The following is an 18,104-nucleotide window of genomic DNA, read 5'->3' on the forward strand; positions in this document are numbered from 1 at the left end:
AAAAAATGTCAAGTCTTCTAATTATTCCGTGCCAAAGTTTTTTTTTTTTTACTTTCCTTATTTTACCCTTTTATACCCTCAAAGTCCCCGTTTTGATAGACTATACCTAAGTTTTATCTAGAGGACTCTCCCTTTTGGAAATACTCACGAATATTTTGTACTTAAAATTTCAAGACTGAAGAGTCCCTCTTCCTTTATTTTTTATGATCCAAATTCTTTATTCGTCATTTATTTATTTAATATACCTTATTTAACTGTCGATGTCGGCTGAGACTAAAAAGTCCTACTATGCCAACAATATCAACAGTAATATTGTTTGGAAATATAAAGTGAACAAATCAATTTTTTTCCAATTCTAAACTCATGAATCCTTTCTGATGATAATTTATTTACTTAACCCAACCCACCTAAACATAGTTTTTGTTACTTCTAGTCCGTTTTCTCATACACTAAAGTGTATCTTATTCAATAGTACTTATTTTTAGTTCCAGGTCTACAGTCTCATCTCAACACACATTTTGGGCTCTTGCGCAAGCGCGAATCCATGAAAAACGTCCTCCAATGAAAGACCCTAAGGTTTTAATTTATTTTATTCCGTTTTACAGCATGATAATTTATTTCGCATTTATTTTATGTTTGCCGCATATAATACTCGATTTATTTCTTCCTCTTTTTCCAGATGATCTTTGTTTTATTTTAATAACTTATTATTATCTGTGTCGCCCTATTTTCTAATAAAATACTAAAATTTTGGAAGATAGACGCGGTGTTTTTATTGTCATTATTATTTTAAGAGATAAATTGTGCTTTTTTTGAATGTATATTAAAACAACATTCCATTTTCCTTTCAGTACGGACACAAATAAATATTCCAACTGTTGATGCTGAAAAGAGCTTGAAAAATACTTCTAGCAAAACTACAGAACATTTTTGTATTCGATTGTATTTAAATCAAAATTTCAAGACTGAAGAGTCCCTCTTCCTTTATTTTTTATGATCCAAATTCTTTATTCGTCATTTATTTATTTAATATACCTTATTTAACTGTCGATGTCGGCTGAGACTAAAAAGTCCTACTATGCCAACAATATCAACAGTAATATTGTTTGGAAATATAAAGTGAACAAATCAATTTTTTTCCAATTCTAAACTCATGAATCCTTTCTGATGATAATTTATTTACTTAACCCAACCCACCTAAACATAGTTTTTGTTACTTCTAGTCCGTTTTCTCATACACTAAAGTGTATCTTATTCAATAGTACTTATTTTTAGTTCCAGGTCTACAGTCTCATCTCAACACACATTTTGGGCTCTTGCGCAAGCGCGAATCCATGAAAAACGTCCTCCAATGAAAGACCCTAAGGTTTTAATTTATTTTATTCCGTTTTACAGCATGATAATTTATTTCGCATTTATTTTATGTTTGCCGCATATAATACTCGATTTATTTCTTCCTCTTTTTCCAGATGATCTTTGTTTTATTTTAATAACTTATTATTATCTGTGTCGCCCTATTTTCTAATAAAATACTAAAATTTTGGAAGATAGACGCGGTGTTTTTATTGTCATTATTATTTTAAGAGATAAATTGTGCTTTTTTTTAATGTACCTATATTAAAACAACATTCCATTTTCCTTTCAGAACGGACACAAATGAATATTCCAACTGTTGATGCTGAAAAGAGCTTGAAAAATACTTCTAGCAAAACTACAGAACATTTTTGTATTCGATTGTATTTAAATCTTTTTATTATCATAATAACACAGTACAATATCAAGAATAGGCATATTTTCCTATCTAGTAAAAAATAAATCGTACAATAGAGTTTCGGTAGAGACAAAATAGGTTTGTTCACATCTTAAGTAGATTTTATGAGAATAATTTTGATAGGCATATTTTCCTATCTAAGTAGTAAAAAATAAATCGTACAATAGAGTTTCGGTAGAGACAAAATAGGTTTGTTCACATCTTAAGTAGATTTTATGAGAATAATTTTGTTAAACAATGAGAGAGAGAGTTCAGATTATAGAGGAATTGTACCTATGTCCCAGTACAACAACTATCGTGAAACACGGATACTTTAGCACCCCTTTATCAGCCTCAACAAATCAGCAAGTTAGCTCCTCAGTGGATTTCAACTTTTCCCGTAAGCTTGTCTGAGGGGAAACAATTTTTTTTTTTTAGTAGTTCATTCCCACTTCCTCTCAAGACATCCTTTTAATAGCGACCTATAACTAAAGTAGATCGTTAGTTGTCCAGGGACATAAGCCTTTATTTTATGTAAACAATACGAATTGTGAGGACTAGATACAAAAATAAAACAACATAATTCACAAGACACAAGACAATTAAATGGAAGCTACGAGTAAGACATAAGACACTTTCCTAGTAAAAAAAATGCCTATTTTTGGGAAAAATCCACACAGAAGCTAGCAACATGGAATTCCAACTGAGAGAAATAACAGGAATAGATAGCAAAGAAGAAGCAAGAGAAGAATACAAGAAGTCAAGAACTAAATGATAAATAGGGGAAAAAATGGAATAAAATTCAAATTTCAAGGAGAGGAGAATTCAAATTTCAAAACTGGATCTAACTAATATGAAGACTAGACCTTTACTAAATTAACTAATAGTCGATTTCACCAATGACTTAATAAGAGATTTCACTAACGGGAGAATTTTAATGATTCAAACAGGAATGTTTAAAAACTCCTGTTTGGATCACTAAAAACTCCTTTTTGGATGATTAAAAATTCTCCCATTAGTTAAATCTCTCATTAAGTCGTTGGTGAAATCCACCATAAAATCTAAAATATTCACAGTTAACATCATAAGCACAGAGTAAACAGAGTTGTAGAAGCAAAATATACGTAATATACAGGCTACGTAACACATGATGTACCTACATGGACTTGTAACATCTCACATACCTACATAATCTTTCGAGATGGAGCTATGATCTATTATGGCCATATCTCTAATATTTTCTTTTCTCTAAAATCAAGTAAGGTTTGATTTTAGGGAAAAGAACGAAGAAGAAAAAAAAGAGTGTACTAGTTTATTTAAATGTGAGATGTACAAGTAAATACAATTAATTTGACTTAATTTATCATGGACACTTGTTGCTATGTTGAATAAGAGTGTACCAGTGTACTAGTTTATTTAAATGTGAGATGTACAAGTAAATACAATTAATTTGACTTAATTTATCATGGACACTTGTTGCTATGTTGAAAAAAAGAGTGTACTAGGTTTTGACCCTACTTTATTTAAATGTGAGATGTACAAGTAAATACAATTAATTTGACTTAATTTATCATGGACACTTGTTGCTATGTTGAAAGTTAAAAGCCCAGAAGAGAGTAGGTAGTAGAACAGCCGCGGGAGACACGCCCTTAGGTTATTTCTTTAGGAGTACATTTCCTTAAGTTATTTTGTAGTTTGTAGTAAAAGCTGGGAGACGTTAAACAGGGATACCAGCCTGAATTTCCCGTGCTAAAATTCCCAGAAGAGAGTAGGTAGTAGAACAGCCACGGGAGACACTCCCTTAGGAGTGCATTTCTTTAAGTTATTTTGTAGTAAAAGCTGGGAGACGTTAAACAGGGATACCAGCCTGAATTTCCCGTGCTAAAGAAATAGGAAAGGTTGAGTGCGAAGGGCATCCACTCGTAAAATTTGTAGCCAAAACCAAATGTCAGCCCAAAGCAAAAACCCCAGTTAGGGCTGATTGAGAGGCTGACGAAAAACGCCGACCCCGTCTGTACATGGAAAAAGGCGAAGAAAAAGAAGAGGAAGAGCGTGTTTACGCGATACCGGGTCGTTCGACCTACAACACCCGGTAATCTTTGTCAAGAGAGGCCACAAACTTGTTACTAATATTTGATCCAAGATAATAATAATAATAGTGCTTATTTATACTGCTCGCATAGGACTGAAAAGTCCCTTTACTCCAGCAGTAGGCTACTACTATTATTAGCCGCGGGAGACACTCCCTTAGGTTATTTCCTTACATTTCCTTAAGTTATTTTGTAGTTTGTAGTAAAAGCTGGGAGACGTTAAACAGGGATACCAGCCTGAATTTCCCGTGCTAAAATTTGTAGCCAAAACCAAATGTCAGCCCAAAGCAAAAACCCCAGTTAGGGCTGATTGAGAGGCTGACGACAAACGCCGACCCCGTCTGTACATGGGAAAAGGCGAAGAAAAAGAAGAGGAAGAGAGTGTTTACGCGATACCGAGTCGTTCGACCTACACCATCTGGTAATCTTTGTCAAGAGAGGCCACAAACTTGTTACTAATATTTGATCCAAGATGACCAAGATCCGAGCATAGGCCTCTCCCGTCCCTCAGTTCCTAAGTGCCACCACGACAATTAACATCAATACATACACACCTAATGTATACCATTTGGTTTTCCGTTTGTGTTGGGGAGGGTCGAAGGAGAAGGCGGGTTTGAGGGCTTCTCAAAGATACTGCTGGATCTTTACTTTCCACAAAACAAGAGGAATGTTTCCTCTTACTGTGAGAAGGGTACACAGCCATTAGCTATTTGTATTATGTATTGTATTGTATGCCGAATAAATTGTACCAAATAAATTACAAATTGAAGGAAAAAAAAACGAGGCTGTTCTCCTACCTAACCTATTCTAGGCTTTAAAGCAACAAGTGTCCAGTCCACGACAAAATAAGTCTAATGTAACGACCGCAATGAACTCTCAAGAATATGTAAGTAAATACAACACACTACACAAGACAGCAGAAAAGCTAAAAGTAACAAAAATATAAAGTATGTATGTACAAATTCAAAAACATAGGAGCTCAACTATTTCTTATTGTAAAACCCTAGCTTTAAAAAATGTATATCACTAAATGCAAAGTAAGGTATGTCCTTTGTACAAAATAAATGTAGGAATAGAATTGCGAGTTGTACATAGAGCAGTTAAGTGCGCTAGTTACGAAATCCTCTGAGGCCGGGGCCCACAACCGGTTTAAAGTTTCGAGCAATCTGATTGGTTGATTTTTAAAAATTTCAGCCAATCAGATTGCTTAAACCGAGTTTAAACTTGCTTTGCGGCCCCCGGCCTAAATAGGTACTGTCGTAGAAGAATATTGGTTGGCCCTGATGGTGACATTTCTAATCACCTTAAAGCCAGAAATATGTATGTAGCTTACAGGAACAGTAGATTAAGTAGATAGGAATTCAATAAAAAATACACCTACAGCAAAATACAATACTTGAACTCTTAAGGAAACTTAAGGTAAGGGATACCTTCATGGTAGGGAGTAAAAGTGAAGACATAGAAACCAATAACAAGTTGAATACTCCCTTCCTAAAGGAATTCAGATAAAAATTTAAGTAAAAATAGTTAAAACAGTACTAATAGTTAGTAAAGGAAACGCGATATATTTGTTTGTACAAATAATAGTTTTTAAGTAGATTTGTTTTTGATCATGTTTATAAGATAAATATTTGAACAAATTTCTAGACATTTTTCATAAGTTCGCAAGTAATAAGTAGATGAAACTTGTAGAAAACAATAAAAAATACGGTCGCGCTGCGCGCTCCCTATTAACTGCATAGTTCTGTTACCTATCAAACTAAAAACATAAACGAAACATTTTGGCGGTTTTTGGTGTAATGCAATGATATTTCGGGAACGGTATAAGCTAGAGACTTGAAATTTGGTATGTAGTCCACAAATGTGACAAGGATACAACAAAAAACGTTTGGTTAAGATATGTAGGTGCTGCGGTTGGCGGTATTTTGACCGCTTTTTGGCGGGTTTCGACCATTTTTTGGCGATTTTCAGCTATACTGATTAAACGGTTAGATATATTGTAAAAGTTACAATAGAAGAACGTCCAAATAAGGATCATTCAATAGGATAAGGAAAGTCGTGTGATGTTCACACCAGATTTTTACGAATGACTAGATTATGCCTGTTAAATTTCAAGATTAATAAATCCAAATTAATAAATTTTCTATTTTCTCTATCTCTTCTAGCTACATTACTGGGTAACTTTCTTGTAAACAACGTATGTCGTACGTGCAATATATTGCTTCTTTGTTTCTAACATTAACTATTTTCTGGTTATACAATAGGCACCACTAAATCTCCTTACTTGTCTAGCCCTACACTGTAGCATAAAATACAAATATCAGCTGCTATAATAGACATGTTCTATGTCTAATGCTCCAAAGTCTTTAAACTAACTCTGGTAATCTTACTGTTATCTTCTCGAACTAAAATAAACCTTTCTAGTAATGCAATTTTCTCAATCTTTTTCAGATAACAGTACCTACTAGTAGCCTGACGACGTACATTTCAAGAAAATAAAGGTTCAAACCAAGCCCTTTTTTCCGAATGTCCTGTAAGCAATGTAATTTAAATGAGTGTTCCCACGTACGCACGACACGATTTTTTTCCGAAACGATAAGTGGGACATGCCTTTACAACGTCCATCTTGAAATGACACTAAGTTTTTGACCCTCTCGGGACTCAAACCCGGGTGCAGGACTTACAAGTCCAACTGTATCACTGAGCGAAATATACCAGTAAGGGTGCTTCCAGGTTCCTAAAGGCCCGAGGATAGCAGCTTAACTCTGTACACACATAATTCCACTCCGAGATTTAGCTGTATAAGCAAACAGCCCTAAAGGATGGGTTAAGCTTCTACGAATCTATGTATCACTGAGTGAGGTGGGCACAAAGGTCAAAGCACCGCGAAACTCTTACCGTCCACATCAGAGGTCGCGGGTTCGATGCTTTCATCTCATATTGTAGTAGGTGATGTTCATACACAACTCGTGGTCTCTCACGTCCCCCCACCCCCCGTTACCTTTCTTCAGGGGTTTCTTCTTAACGGCAGAGTAGGTGACACTAAGATGGTCGGGGTAGAAATAGCGTGAGGCTTTCTGCAGGATTTTCTGCACTTGCGAAATGACCGCTGTGCTCTCGCAGTTGTTCTTGTGATGAACCCCGCTGAAAAATTGAGAAAATAGGGGAGGGACTTTAATAACAATAATAGACTCCTGAATGGAGGGTATCCACTAAGCGAGGTTAACGCCGGGGGGCGTTCTCTACCAGCTAACCCTTAGAGCTCCTTTATTGGTGCCTCGGTGATGTAGTGGTCAAGATGCTCGCCTGGTAAACAGGATTGAGAAAATAGGGGAGGGACTTTAATAACAACAATAATAATAGACTCCTGAATGAAAGGTATCCACTAAGCGAGATTAACACCGGGGGCGTTCTCTACCAGCTAACCCTTAGAGCTCCTTTATTGGTGCCTCGGTGATGTAGTGGTCAAGATGCTCGCCTGGTAAACAGGAGGGCGTGAGTTCAATTATCATCAATAGCTCAATACCATTTGATAAATAATTTGACCACAATCATAGTGCTTAGTAGCCTACTGCACGCATTCTTGAGTCTCCTCTGAACAGTATATAGAACAGACAGAAGACCTTGTTTAGACTGCGAGATTAAAGGGACTTTTCAGTCTCATTTTGGCAGTATAAACAGTGTATATTCTATTTTAAACTAAATGATACTTACCATTCACCAATATGAAATATCCATGTACAAATTCAAAAACATAGGAGCTCAACTATTTCTTATTGTAAAACCCTAGCTTTAAAAAATGTATATCAATAAATGCAAAGTAAGGTATGTCCTTTGTACAAAATAAATGTAGGAATAGAATTGCGAGTTGTACATAGAGCAGTTAAGTGCGCTAGTTACGAAATCCTCTAAAGCCGGGGCCCACAAAGCGCGTTTAAACTCGGTTTAAAGTTTCGAGCAATCTGATTGGTTGATTTTTAAAAATTCTAAAAATTTCAGCCAATTAGATTGCTTAAACCGAGTTTAAACTTGCTTTGTGGCCCGCGGCCTAAATAGGTACTGTCGTAGAAGAATATTGGTTGGCCCTGATGGTGACATTTCTAATCACCTTAAAGCCAGAAATATGTATGTAACAGAAGAAATAAACGCAAAGAGAAGGGGATAAAGCAAAGCAGAAAAAAAATAAAGCAAAGATAAAGAGAGGGAATAAAGCAAAGCAAAGATAAAGAGAAGGGGATAAAGTAAGGCAGAAGAAAAAGCAAAGATGAAGAGAAGGAGATAAAGCAAGGCAGAAGAAGTATAAGCAAAAATGAAGGAAAACATAAAGAGAAGGGAATAAAAATTGGTCGAAAAAGTAAAGATAAAGACAAGGGAAATAAAGCAAAGCAGAAAAAGCAAAGATTAAGAGAAGGAAAGAAAGCAAATATGAACAGATGTGGATAAAGCAAGGTAGAGAACAGAGTTAAGGTGCTACCTTGACATATTGCTGATACATGGACGGTAGTACTTGAAAACTCCACACGGGGGCGTTTAGTCCGCAACGAGAGGAATGTTTCCTCTTACTGTGAGAAGGGTACACAGCCTTTTTACTTTTTAAGTACCTACAAAAATAATACATTTCATTAGCTATACTTATACTCATTGTATTATGTATTGTATTGTATGCCGAATAAATTGTACCAAATAAATTACAAATTGAAGGGAAAAAAACGAGGCTGTTCTCCTACCTAATCTATTCTAGGCTTTAAAGCAACAAGTGTCCACGACAAAATAAGTCTAATGTAACGACCGCAATGAACTCTCAAGAATATGTAAGTAAATACAACACACTACACAAGACAGCAGAAAAGCTAAAAGTAACAAAAATATAAAGTATGTATGTACAAATTACTATACCTTTTAATTCGCCTTTGTTCTTTAATGATGTATAGTGAATTAGTGAAATAGAGATATTGAACCTGAGTAGGCATTACTTAGTATGATTGTAATAATCTTATATGTAAAGAAAACCACTAGGTGAGATTAGAGTCCTATTTGACCAACATGAAGGTCTAATATGTAAAAAAAACCACTAGGTGAGATTAGAGTCCTATTTGACCAACATGGAGGTGTACATCAGTTAACTACTAATGACTAGGAATAGCTAGGAACAAAATATGAATTTAAGATGGGTTTAAAAGTCCGCTACCCATCAGCTGATGTCTCCTACCCAGCTATATAGACAACACAAATGACATGGATTACAACCCCCCCTGTAGACACTTTTTCATGCTTTAATCACCCGGTATAAACAAAGCTTGTGGAAAAGTCTATTACGTGAGCCCAAAGTACATAAAGTGTGATCGACTGTAGGTGGACAATTAGCAACAGAAGCGCTTATGTACAAGTGCTATACATAGCATTTAGTAGAAATATGTATCCCGCAAAAAAAGGCTATTTATAGTGTAGAATTCCAGATTGACAGGTTCCCAAACCCTGAAGCTGTGTCTACAAATAATGAATAAAGGACCGTTTTAAGCTCTGTTTTTCACTCCAACGACTCGTTGATGCATGTTTTTCATTTCACTTCCCCTCCTGGCGTATCTCTTCGAGTGAACACACCGCGTCCTAAATTCAGGAAGCGACTCGAATAAGACTAAAAAGTCCCTTTACCCTAGCAGTCTAAACAAGGTCTTGTGTATTTTATGGGTTTAACGACATAATACAATACATACCTAATGTTCACAAAAGACCTTGTTAATAAATAAAAAAATGGAGTAGCATTTAGTTCCGCCATATTTGTTTGGTTTCCAGAATTTTCACCCAAACTCCTGACGCCAAGTGAACGCCGCGCGTTGGAATGAAAAACACAGCTTTTGTTTTAAAGCCATAATCTGTCCGGCGTGAACGACATGTTTTAACACGGATTTAAAGCGCCTAAAAGGGGGAAAAACATAATCTTGGGTCCAGCTTACCTTTTTGGAGTCCGCATAGTAGTTGTACGTCTTGAGATAGGTGCCTAGTGATAGGATGTTGCATTGACTGCACGTCATACGTACAGTACTCTGCATGATGTTCAATGTATGCAGGAAGTCTTCGGCCAAGAAGTGATCTTCCTCGATGAACAATACGAGACCTGAGGAAAAGGTGAGATGATGAGATCCACATTTTGAATTTGAGATGTTTTTTTTTTTTTCTTTCTTTTTGCTGAATTTCCTTTAGGGATGAGCTTTTTTTCCCCCGAGAGTTTTGATAGAAGGAACAACGGAGGTCTAACTGTCCCGAAATTGAAGAGAAAGAAGATCGGACAGGAGAAAGCAAGCCTTTCTGCGAACGAACCTGATCTGTTTAGAATAAATTTCTTCCCGGGCGGGATTCGAACCCGAGATCTAATGAAAATAAAAATATGTTTAAGAAAGCTGAAAAAGCAATACTTTTCAAGGACGTAGATTTCACGCAAAAAATTGTGGTTTTGGATAGATCTGGAGTTTAGGTACATATTCATAAACAAAGGTCGAAGCTTACCTAAGAAATTCCGGGTGACCTCCAGCTGATTGAACACCCGGTTTGCTTTCCACCACCAGTGATGCTTGGTTTGAGTAAACTTAGCCTCCCTGTAGTGGCCATAGAGATCAGGGTGTTCCGCGTTGTTGCAGCCTAGGTTCAGCGCCCTGGAAATCATAAAAGAACATGATACACCCTGTTTATCTTGCTGAGATAGGACTGGAAACTCCGTTTACCCCAAGCATTCCTTATTTATCTTGCTGGGATAGGACTGAAAAGTCCGTTTACCCCAAGCATTCCTTATTTATCTTGCTGGGATAGGACTGAAAAGTCCGTTTACCCCCGCAGTCTAACCTGCCTCGGTGGTGTAGCGATCAAGACGCTCGCCTGATTAATAGGAGGACGTGGGTTCAATCCCACCCGATATCCTCAATATACTTTCGAGAATTTGGCCACAATAAGAAATAGTAAATAGTAGTAGCCTACTGCTGGAGTAAAGGGACTTTTCAGTCCTATGCAAGCCGTATAAATAAGCACTATTACACAAAAGCCCACTAAAAGTCCGTTTACCCCCGCAGTCTAACCTGCCTCGGTGGTGTAGCGGTCAAGACGCTCGCCTGGTTACTAGGAGGACGTGGGTTCAATCCCACCTGAGGTATGGAATTTTATCCTCAATAACTCAATATACTTTCGAGAATTTGGCCACAATAATAAATAGTAGTAGCCTACTGCTGGAGTAAAGGGACTTTTCAGTCCTATGCAAGCCGTATAAATAAGCACTATTACACAAAAGCCCACTTAGAGGCTTAGGTGTAGGGACAGACAGCCCTAAGTGATGGGTTAAGCTTATTCGAATCTAGTGCTTATAAGACAGGGTTCCAAGCTAATTAAGCTGGGTTACGAATATATATTATTATTATTATTTTCAATTGGACGATTTAACACTTGCGTGTCGTTCGCGCCGATCCCTCCCGGGTTAGATCTTGGTGTAAAGGCCTATGGAAAAATAAAGCAAAGATAAAGAGAGGGAATAAAGCAAGGCAAAACAAATAAAAGCAAAGATAAAAAGATGGGGGAATAAAGCAAGGCAGAAGAAATAAAGCAAAGATAAATGAATGAATTAATAAAGCAAGGAAAAGCAAAGAGAAAGAGAGGGAATAAAGCAAGGCAGAAGAAATAAAAGCAAAGATAAATGGATGAAGCGATTTAGAAGAAAAAAAAAAAAAAAAAAAAAAAGAGTAAGAGAAGGGGATAAAGCAAAAAAAAAGAGAGGGGAATAAAGGAAGGGAGAAAAAAAAAAACAAAGAGTAAGAGAAGGAGATAAAGCAAAGACAAAGAGAGGTGAATAAAGGAAGGCAGAAGAAATAAAAGAAAAAATAAAGAAAGGGGATAATATAAAGCAAGGCCGAAGAAATAAAACCAAAGATAAAGAGATGGGCATAAAGCAAGGCAGAGGAAAAAGAAAGAAGATAAAGCAAAACAGAGGAAACTAAAGCAAAGATAAAGAGAAGGAGATAAAGCAAAGCAGAAAAAGGCAAAGATAAAGAGATGTGGATAAAGCAAGGAAGAGAACAGAGTTAAGGTGCTACCTTGACATATTGCTGATACATGGACGGTAGTACTTGAAAACTCCACACGGGGGCGTTAAGTCCGCATAGCTCAATACCATTTGATAAATAATTTGACCACAATCATAGTGCTTAGTAGCCTACTGCAGGCATTCTTTAGTCTCCTCTGAACAGTATACAGAACAGACAGAAGACCTTGTTTAGACTGCGAGATTAAAGAGACTTTTCAGTCTCATTTTGGCAGTATAAACAGTGTATATTCTATTTTAAACTAAATGATACTTACCATTCACCAATATGAAATATCCTAGGCTTAGGTGTAGGGATAGACAGCCCTAAGTGATGGGTTAAGCTTATTCGAATATAGTGCTCATAAGACAGGGTTCCAAGATAATTAAGCTGGGTTACGAATATATATTATTATTTTCAATTGGACGATTTAACACTTGCGTGTCGTTCGCGCCGATCCCTCCCGGGTTAGATCTTGGTGTAAAGGCCTATGGTTTTCAGGTAAGACAGGGTTGAGTCAATGTTAATAGGTTAGGATCGGGACTGATGGTAGGGATGAACGGGCTTGGTTGTATGATGGGCAATTACGAATATTCGATTCATACTCACTCTTGTTTCTTCATATTCCTCGGACAATCATTGGCCGACTCCCCGGGGAAAGTGTCCGGATGCGTCTGTATGGAATACGGGTAGAAGATCTCTGTTTCTTCATATTCCTCGGACAATCATTGGCCGACTCCCCGGGGAAAGTGTCCGGATGCGTCTGTATGGAATACGGGTAGAAGATCTGCATCACCTTACAGAAGTCTATACTCTGCACCAGGTCATTGACCTCTTCATCCCAGTGGTCATGACTCATGATGAGCAGTACGGAGCTAATGTCGCGAGCTTGGGCAAGGGAAATGATTAGATGACGAAGGTAACGCAGCCGGGTGTGCACTTGAACGATGATAACGAGTGAGTCGTTCCGAAGGGGACCGAAAAGGTCTTCGTTGTGAATCGTTTGCATCGAGTTGTACCTGAAACGAGAGAAAATGTGGGGTGAAATCCACGATGGTATTTTTATTATTAATTAAGATGAGTGTTTCACCGCCGTTTTTATTTCGTAGCAATGAAACAACTGCTACATTAGACGCATGTGTCTGTGTCGTAGCATGCCCATAGGTTTGATAGAGGGCACTGTTAACAGCTGCTCGGTCTTATCTTCCCGAAATCGAAGAGAGGCAGACGCGCTACCAACTGAGAGAAAATCTGGGGTGAAATCCACGATGGTATTTTATTAGTATTATTTTAAGATGAGTGTTTCACCGCCGTTTTTATTTCGTAGCAATGAAACAACTGCTACATTAGACGCATGTGTCTGTGTCGTAGCATGCCCACCCCGTGGTATGACACTACAAAAAATGCCAAATAATCTTAGAAGGCTTTATTTATATTATCAGTTTAGGGGTGGATTTCACCAAATTTTTTTCAGTCCCTAGAAGGCCTGTAACAGCTAACCTGTTAATTTCCATTTGATTTGTATAGGCTTAACAGAACTGTTAAACAAACAGGCTGTTAGGTGCTAAACAAGCTGGGTCCGTCCCTCCGGGAATTTTTTAGCCCGTAATTTATTCGATCGTGGGAAATCAGTACCTACTTAATTAGTTTAATATTCAGTTTATTATTATTGTTTTGATTTTACTTTTATGAAATGATTTAAAATCAAGACTAAAGCCCGTACTCCCTAATACACAACTACCAATATAATGTTTAAGTCACCCATCCATTTATTGGCCTTGCTTGGCGTTCATCACAATAGCTCCTTCAATTTGTTCTTCACACTTAAGTATCAATACCTATGTTGGAGACACGTGTTCGAGACCTGCTGGAGGCTAAAGTCCCAGTTGTAGTCGTCGTATGAACAGAACGTGGGAGCGCAATGCACCAGGGACTCGAACACGGACCTGTTGAATGCCATGCCCATGTTGTGCTTCGAGCTGATCCAGGGAGTGATTTCCGCCTGTAGGAAAGAACAACGATGAGTCAAACAATGTTCCTTACATATTCTTGAAAGTTCATTGCAAAGGTTCTTCCGTCTCTCTTACTGTTAACTTGTATTGTCTCCCGTACTCCCGTGGCTGTTCTACTACCCATGATAAAGTAAGTCTAATCAAAAAATGATATAATAATAGACTCTTGAGTGGAAGCTAACCACTAGGTGAGGTTAAGGCTGAAGGCGTTCTCTACCACCTAACCCTTAGAGCTCCATTATCATGCGGTCAAATTCTCAAATAAATGAGGATAAAATTCCATGGCTTGGCTGGGATCGATCCCACGGCCTCCTGTTTACCAGACGACCTTCTTGACCACTACGCCACCGGCGCAGGAATATGCTTAAAATGAATATTTGAATCCAATTTGCAAATAAATCGATGGTCATGTATGTACTTAAAATAAATATGTATGTAGACAAATAAAATACCTACCCTAGTCTAAATCTATGTACATATTTAACAAGTTAATTTCAAAATCTAAATACATATATGAGATGAGAATGCACTTGGAATATAATATTAATACTACCCTCCCCAGCCCCACCCCCAAAAATTTATCCAAACAAGTCCAGAAGGTAGAAAAAAGTTCCGTTTTTATTACCTCTCTACTCTCCTCAGAGATACTAGATATCTGTACACTATAAAATACACAACTACAAGCAATTCAGACTTCGGAGGTAAAAATATACATAAAGGGGACAGGAGACCGTCTGGAAGAAGCAGACTTTACCCCCTATTTCGTGCACATAAAAGCATTACGTGTCTGCAAAGATCTAGAAGACATATCTAGATTCTAGGAGCACGTAATACACAAAGCTGCGATCCCACGGCCTCCTGTTTACCAGACGACCTTCTTGACCACTACGCCACCGGCGCAGGAATATGCTTAAAATGAATATTTGAATCCAATTTGCAAATAAATCGATGGTCATGTATGTACTTAAAATAAATATGTACATATGTAGACAAACAAAATACCTACCCTAGTCTATAGTGTACATATTTAATAAGTTAATTTCAAAATCTAAATACATATGAGATGAGAATGCACTTGGAATATAATATTAATACTACCCTCCCCAGCCCCACCTCCAAAAATTTATCCAAACAAGTCCAGAAGGTAGAAAAAAGTTCCGTTTTTATTACCTCTCTACTCTCCTCAGAGATACTAGATATCTGTACACTATAAAATACACAACTACAAGCAATTCAGACTCCGGAGGTAAAAATATACATAAAGGGGACAGGAGACCGTCTGGAAGAAGCAGACTTTCCCCACTATTTCGTGCACATAAAAGCATTACGTGTCTGCAAAGATCTAGAAGACATATCTAGATTCTAGGAGCACGTAATACACAAAGCTGCGTTCATGCAAATTATAGAGCACGGGTATAGGGGAATTATAGAGCGGGGGCTCGAGGTAGCATGCACAAGCACACAAGCACAGTGGAGACAGCATAATGTGGCATGCAAAAGACAGAATGTCTCGGAAAAACCTGGGACCGACAAGGAAAGAAGGTAGTTTTTCTAATTTTTACCTTTGATAGGTAGCTACTCTAATTAGTGGAGGAGTTTACTAGTTTTTCTTCTTCTTCCTTTTTTTGTACAGGGAGGGGTTATTCAAGTTTTTTTTTTATTTTATTATTATAATTTTAATAAAGGGAGAGGTTAAAGCAAGGCAGAAGAAATAAAAACAAGGTTCAATTGGACGATTTAACACTTGCGTGTCGTTCGCACCGATCCCTCCCGGGTTAGATCTTGGTGTAAAGGCCTATGGTTTTCAGGTAAGACAGGGTTGAGTCAATGTTAATAGGTTAGGATCGGTTAGCTCAATACCATTTGATAAATAATTTGACGACAATCATAGTGCTTAGTAGCCTACTGCAGGCATTCTTTAGTCTCCTCTGAACAGACATTTTGGCAGAATAAACAGTGTATATTCTATTCTAAACTAATCTTTAAACTAAATGATACTTACCATTCACCAATATGAAATATCCGCGGTCCCTTGAGAACGAACGCGACCAGTTTGTTCTGGAGACACGTGTTCGAGACCTGCTGGAGGCTAAAGTCCCAGTTGTAGTCGTCGTATGAACAGAACGTGGGAGCGCAATGCACCAGGGACTCGAACACGGACCTGTTGAATGCCATGCCCATGTTGTGCTTCGAGCTGATCCAGGGAGTGATTTCCGCCTGTAGGAAAGAACAACGGAAAATGAGTCAAACAATGTTCTCTACATATTCTTGAAAGTTCATTGCAAAGGTCCTTCCGTCTCTCTTACTGTGAACCTGCCTCGGTGGTGTAGTGGTCAAGGCGCTCGACTGGTAAACACGAGGGCGTGGGTTCAATCCCAGCCGAGGTATGGAATTTTATCCTCAATATAATTTGAGAATTTGACCACAATAATAGTAGTAGCCTACTGCTGGAGTAAAGGGACTTATCAGTCCTATGCGAGCAGTAAAAATAAGCACTATTATTATCATATAGGTAGGTACCTACGTAGGTAGTGTTTACATAAAGCGGAACTTTGCGTTGATGCATGTTTTTCATTTCACTTCCCCTCCTGGCGTATCTCTTCGAGTGAACACACCGCGTCCTAAATTCAGGAAGCGACTCGAATAAGACTAAAAAGTCCCTTTACCCTAGCAGTCTAAACAAGGTCTTGTGTATTTTATGGGTTTAACGACATAATACAATACATAGCTAATGTTTACAAAAGACTTTGTTAATAAATAAAAAAATTGAGTAGCATTTAGTTCCGCCATATTTGTTTGGTTTCCAGAATTTTCACCCAAACTCCTGACGCCAAATGAACGCCGCGTGTTGGAACGAAAAACACAGCTTTTGTGTTAAAGCCATAATCTGTCAACGACATGTTTTAACACGGATTTAAAGCGCCTAAAAGGGGGAAAAACATAATCTTGGGTCCAGCTTACCTTTTTGGAGTCCGCATAGTAGTTGTACGTCTTGAGATAGGTGCCTAGTGATAGGATGTTGCATTGACTGCACGTCATACGTACAGTACTCTGCATGATGTTCAATGTATGCAGGAAGTCTTCGGCCAAGAAGTGATCTTCCTCGATGAACAATACGAGACCTGAGGAAAAGGTGAGATGATGAGATCCACATTTTGAATTTGAGATGTTTTTTTTTTTGCTGAACTTCCTTTAGGGATGAGCTTTTTTTCCCGAGAGTTTTGATAGAGGGAACAACGGAGGTCTAACTGTCCCGAAATTGAAGAGAAAGAAGATCGGACAGAAGAAAGCCAGCCTTTCTGCAAACGCGCCTGATCTGTTTAGAATAAATTTCTTCCCGGGCGGGAATCGAACCCGAGATCTAACGAAAATAAAAATATGTTTAGGAAAGTTGAGAAAGCAATACTTTTCAAGGGCGTAGATTTCACCCAAAAATTGTGGTTTTGGATAGATCTGGAGTTTAGGTATATAGTCATAAACAAAGGTCGAAGCTTACCTAAGAAATTCCGGGTGACCTCCAGCTGATTGAACACCCGGTTTGCTTTCCACCACCAGTGATGATACCTATGTACCTTCCTTACAGTGACATTAAAACTAGGCTTGCCAAACGTCCCGAATTGGCCGGGACAGTCCAGAATTTCAGGGGGTGTCCCGGCGTCCCGTTCAGTTTTTCATTTTGGGGCGTTTTGTCCCGAATTTCCGTTTTTGTCCCAGAAAAAATTCGGGACGCGTTTTTTTAACTTCGAAATTAGGTACCTCTATAAATCAGAATTTGTTCTTAACTTGTTTAAATTTGTCATGCTATCATCAGTTTGCTCTTCCACCTTGCTAAACCTTTATAAACGAGAAAATGTTGTATTAAACCGCCTTAAACGAAAAAATGAGCTGGTCCCTTGAATTCTCGTTTATCCAGGTTCGACTGTATTTTGATTATCTGTTTTTAATAATAGGTATGTTACATATCACCTATCGTACCTATGTGATTTCGCGATTATGTTCGAGGATTTGGCGATTATGTTCGCGGATTTCGCGATTATGTTCGCGGATTTCGCGATAATGTTCGCGGATTTGGCGATTATGTTCGCGGATTTCGCGATTATGTTCGCGGAATTCGCGATTATGTTCGCGGATTTCGCGATTGAGGCGGCTTGTTTAGCGCTTTAGGCGCTTGTTTTACGCGCGGTGATCTGGC

At 38.0% G+C, this 18,104-nt stretch overlaps 2 protein-coding genes across 2 annotated transcripts in view; one reads left to right on the plus strand and one right to left on the minus strand.

Moving 5' to 3' along the window:
* LOC108252142 overlaps positions 1 to 3,047 on the plus strand; it is a 7,903-nt gene extending 4,856 nt beyond the window's left edge. Inside the window, exons 6-7 of the mRNA XM_026822147.1 lie at positions 1,646 to 1,790; positions 1,891 to 3,047. Of these exons, the coding sequence (XP_026677948.1) occupies positions 1,646 to 1,790; positions 1,891 to 1,894 (149 nt within the window). The 3' untranslated portion in view covers positions 1,895 to 3,047. The remainder of the gene's footprint in view (positions 1 to 1,645; positions 1,791 to 1,890) is intronic.
* Positions 3,048 to 5,986: 2,939 nt separating this feature from the next.
* The window catches only part of LOC103507233 (alpha-1,6-mannosyl-glycoprotein 2-beta-N-acetylglucosaminyltransferase), a 16,101-nt gene continuing 3,983 nt past the window's right edge, over positions 5,987 to 18,104 (minus strand). The window contains exons 4-10 of the mRNA XM_026822148.1: positions 12,588 to 12,919; positions 10,345 to 10,476; positions 9,795 to 9,955; positions 9,026 to 9,053; positions 8,315 to 8,379; positions 7,555 to 7,571; positions 5,987 to 6,984 (exon numbers count right to left, since the gene is read on the minus strand). Coding sequence (XP_026677949.1) covers positions 6,771 to 6,984; positions 7,555 to 7,571; positions 8,315 to 8,379; positions 9,026 to 9,053; positions 9,795 to 9,955; positions 10,345 to 10,476; positions 12,588 to 12,919 — 949 coding nt within the window. The 3' untranslated portion in view covers positions 5,987 to 6,770. The remainder of the gene's footprint in view (positions 6,985 to 7,554; positions 7,572 to 8,314; positions 8,380 to 9,025; positions 9,054 to 9,794; positions 9,956 to 10,344; positions 10,477 to 12,587; positions 12,920 to 18,104) is intronic.

The sequence above is a fragment of the Diaphorina citri genome, unplaced genomic scaffold (genome assembly GCF_000475195.1).
Source record: "Diaphorina citri unplaced genomic scaffold, Diaci psyllid genome assembly version 1.1 scaffold299, whole genome shotgun sequence".
Taxonomy (NCBI): domain Eukaryota; kingdom Metazoa; phylum Arthropoda; class Insecta; order Hemiptera; family Psyllidae; genus Diaphorina; species Diaphorina citri.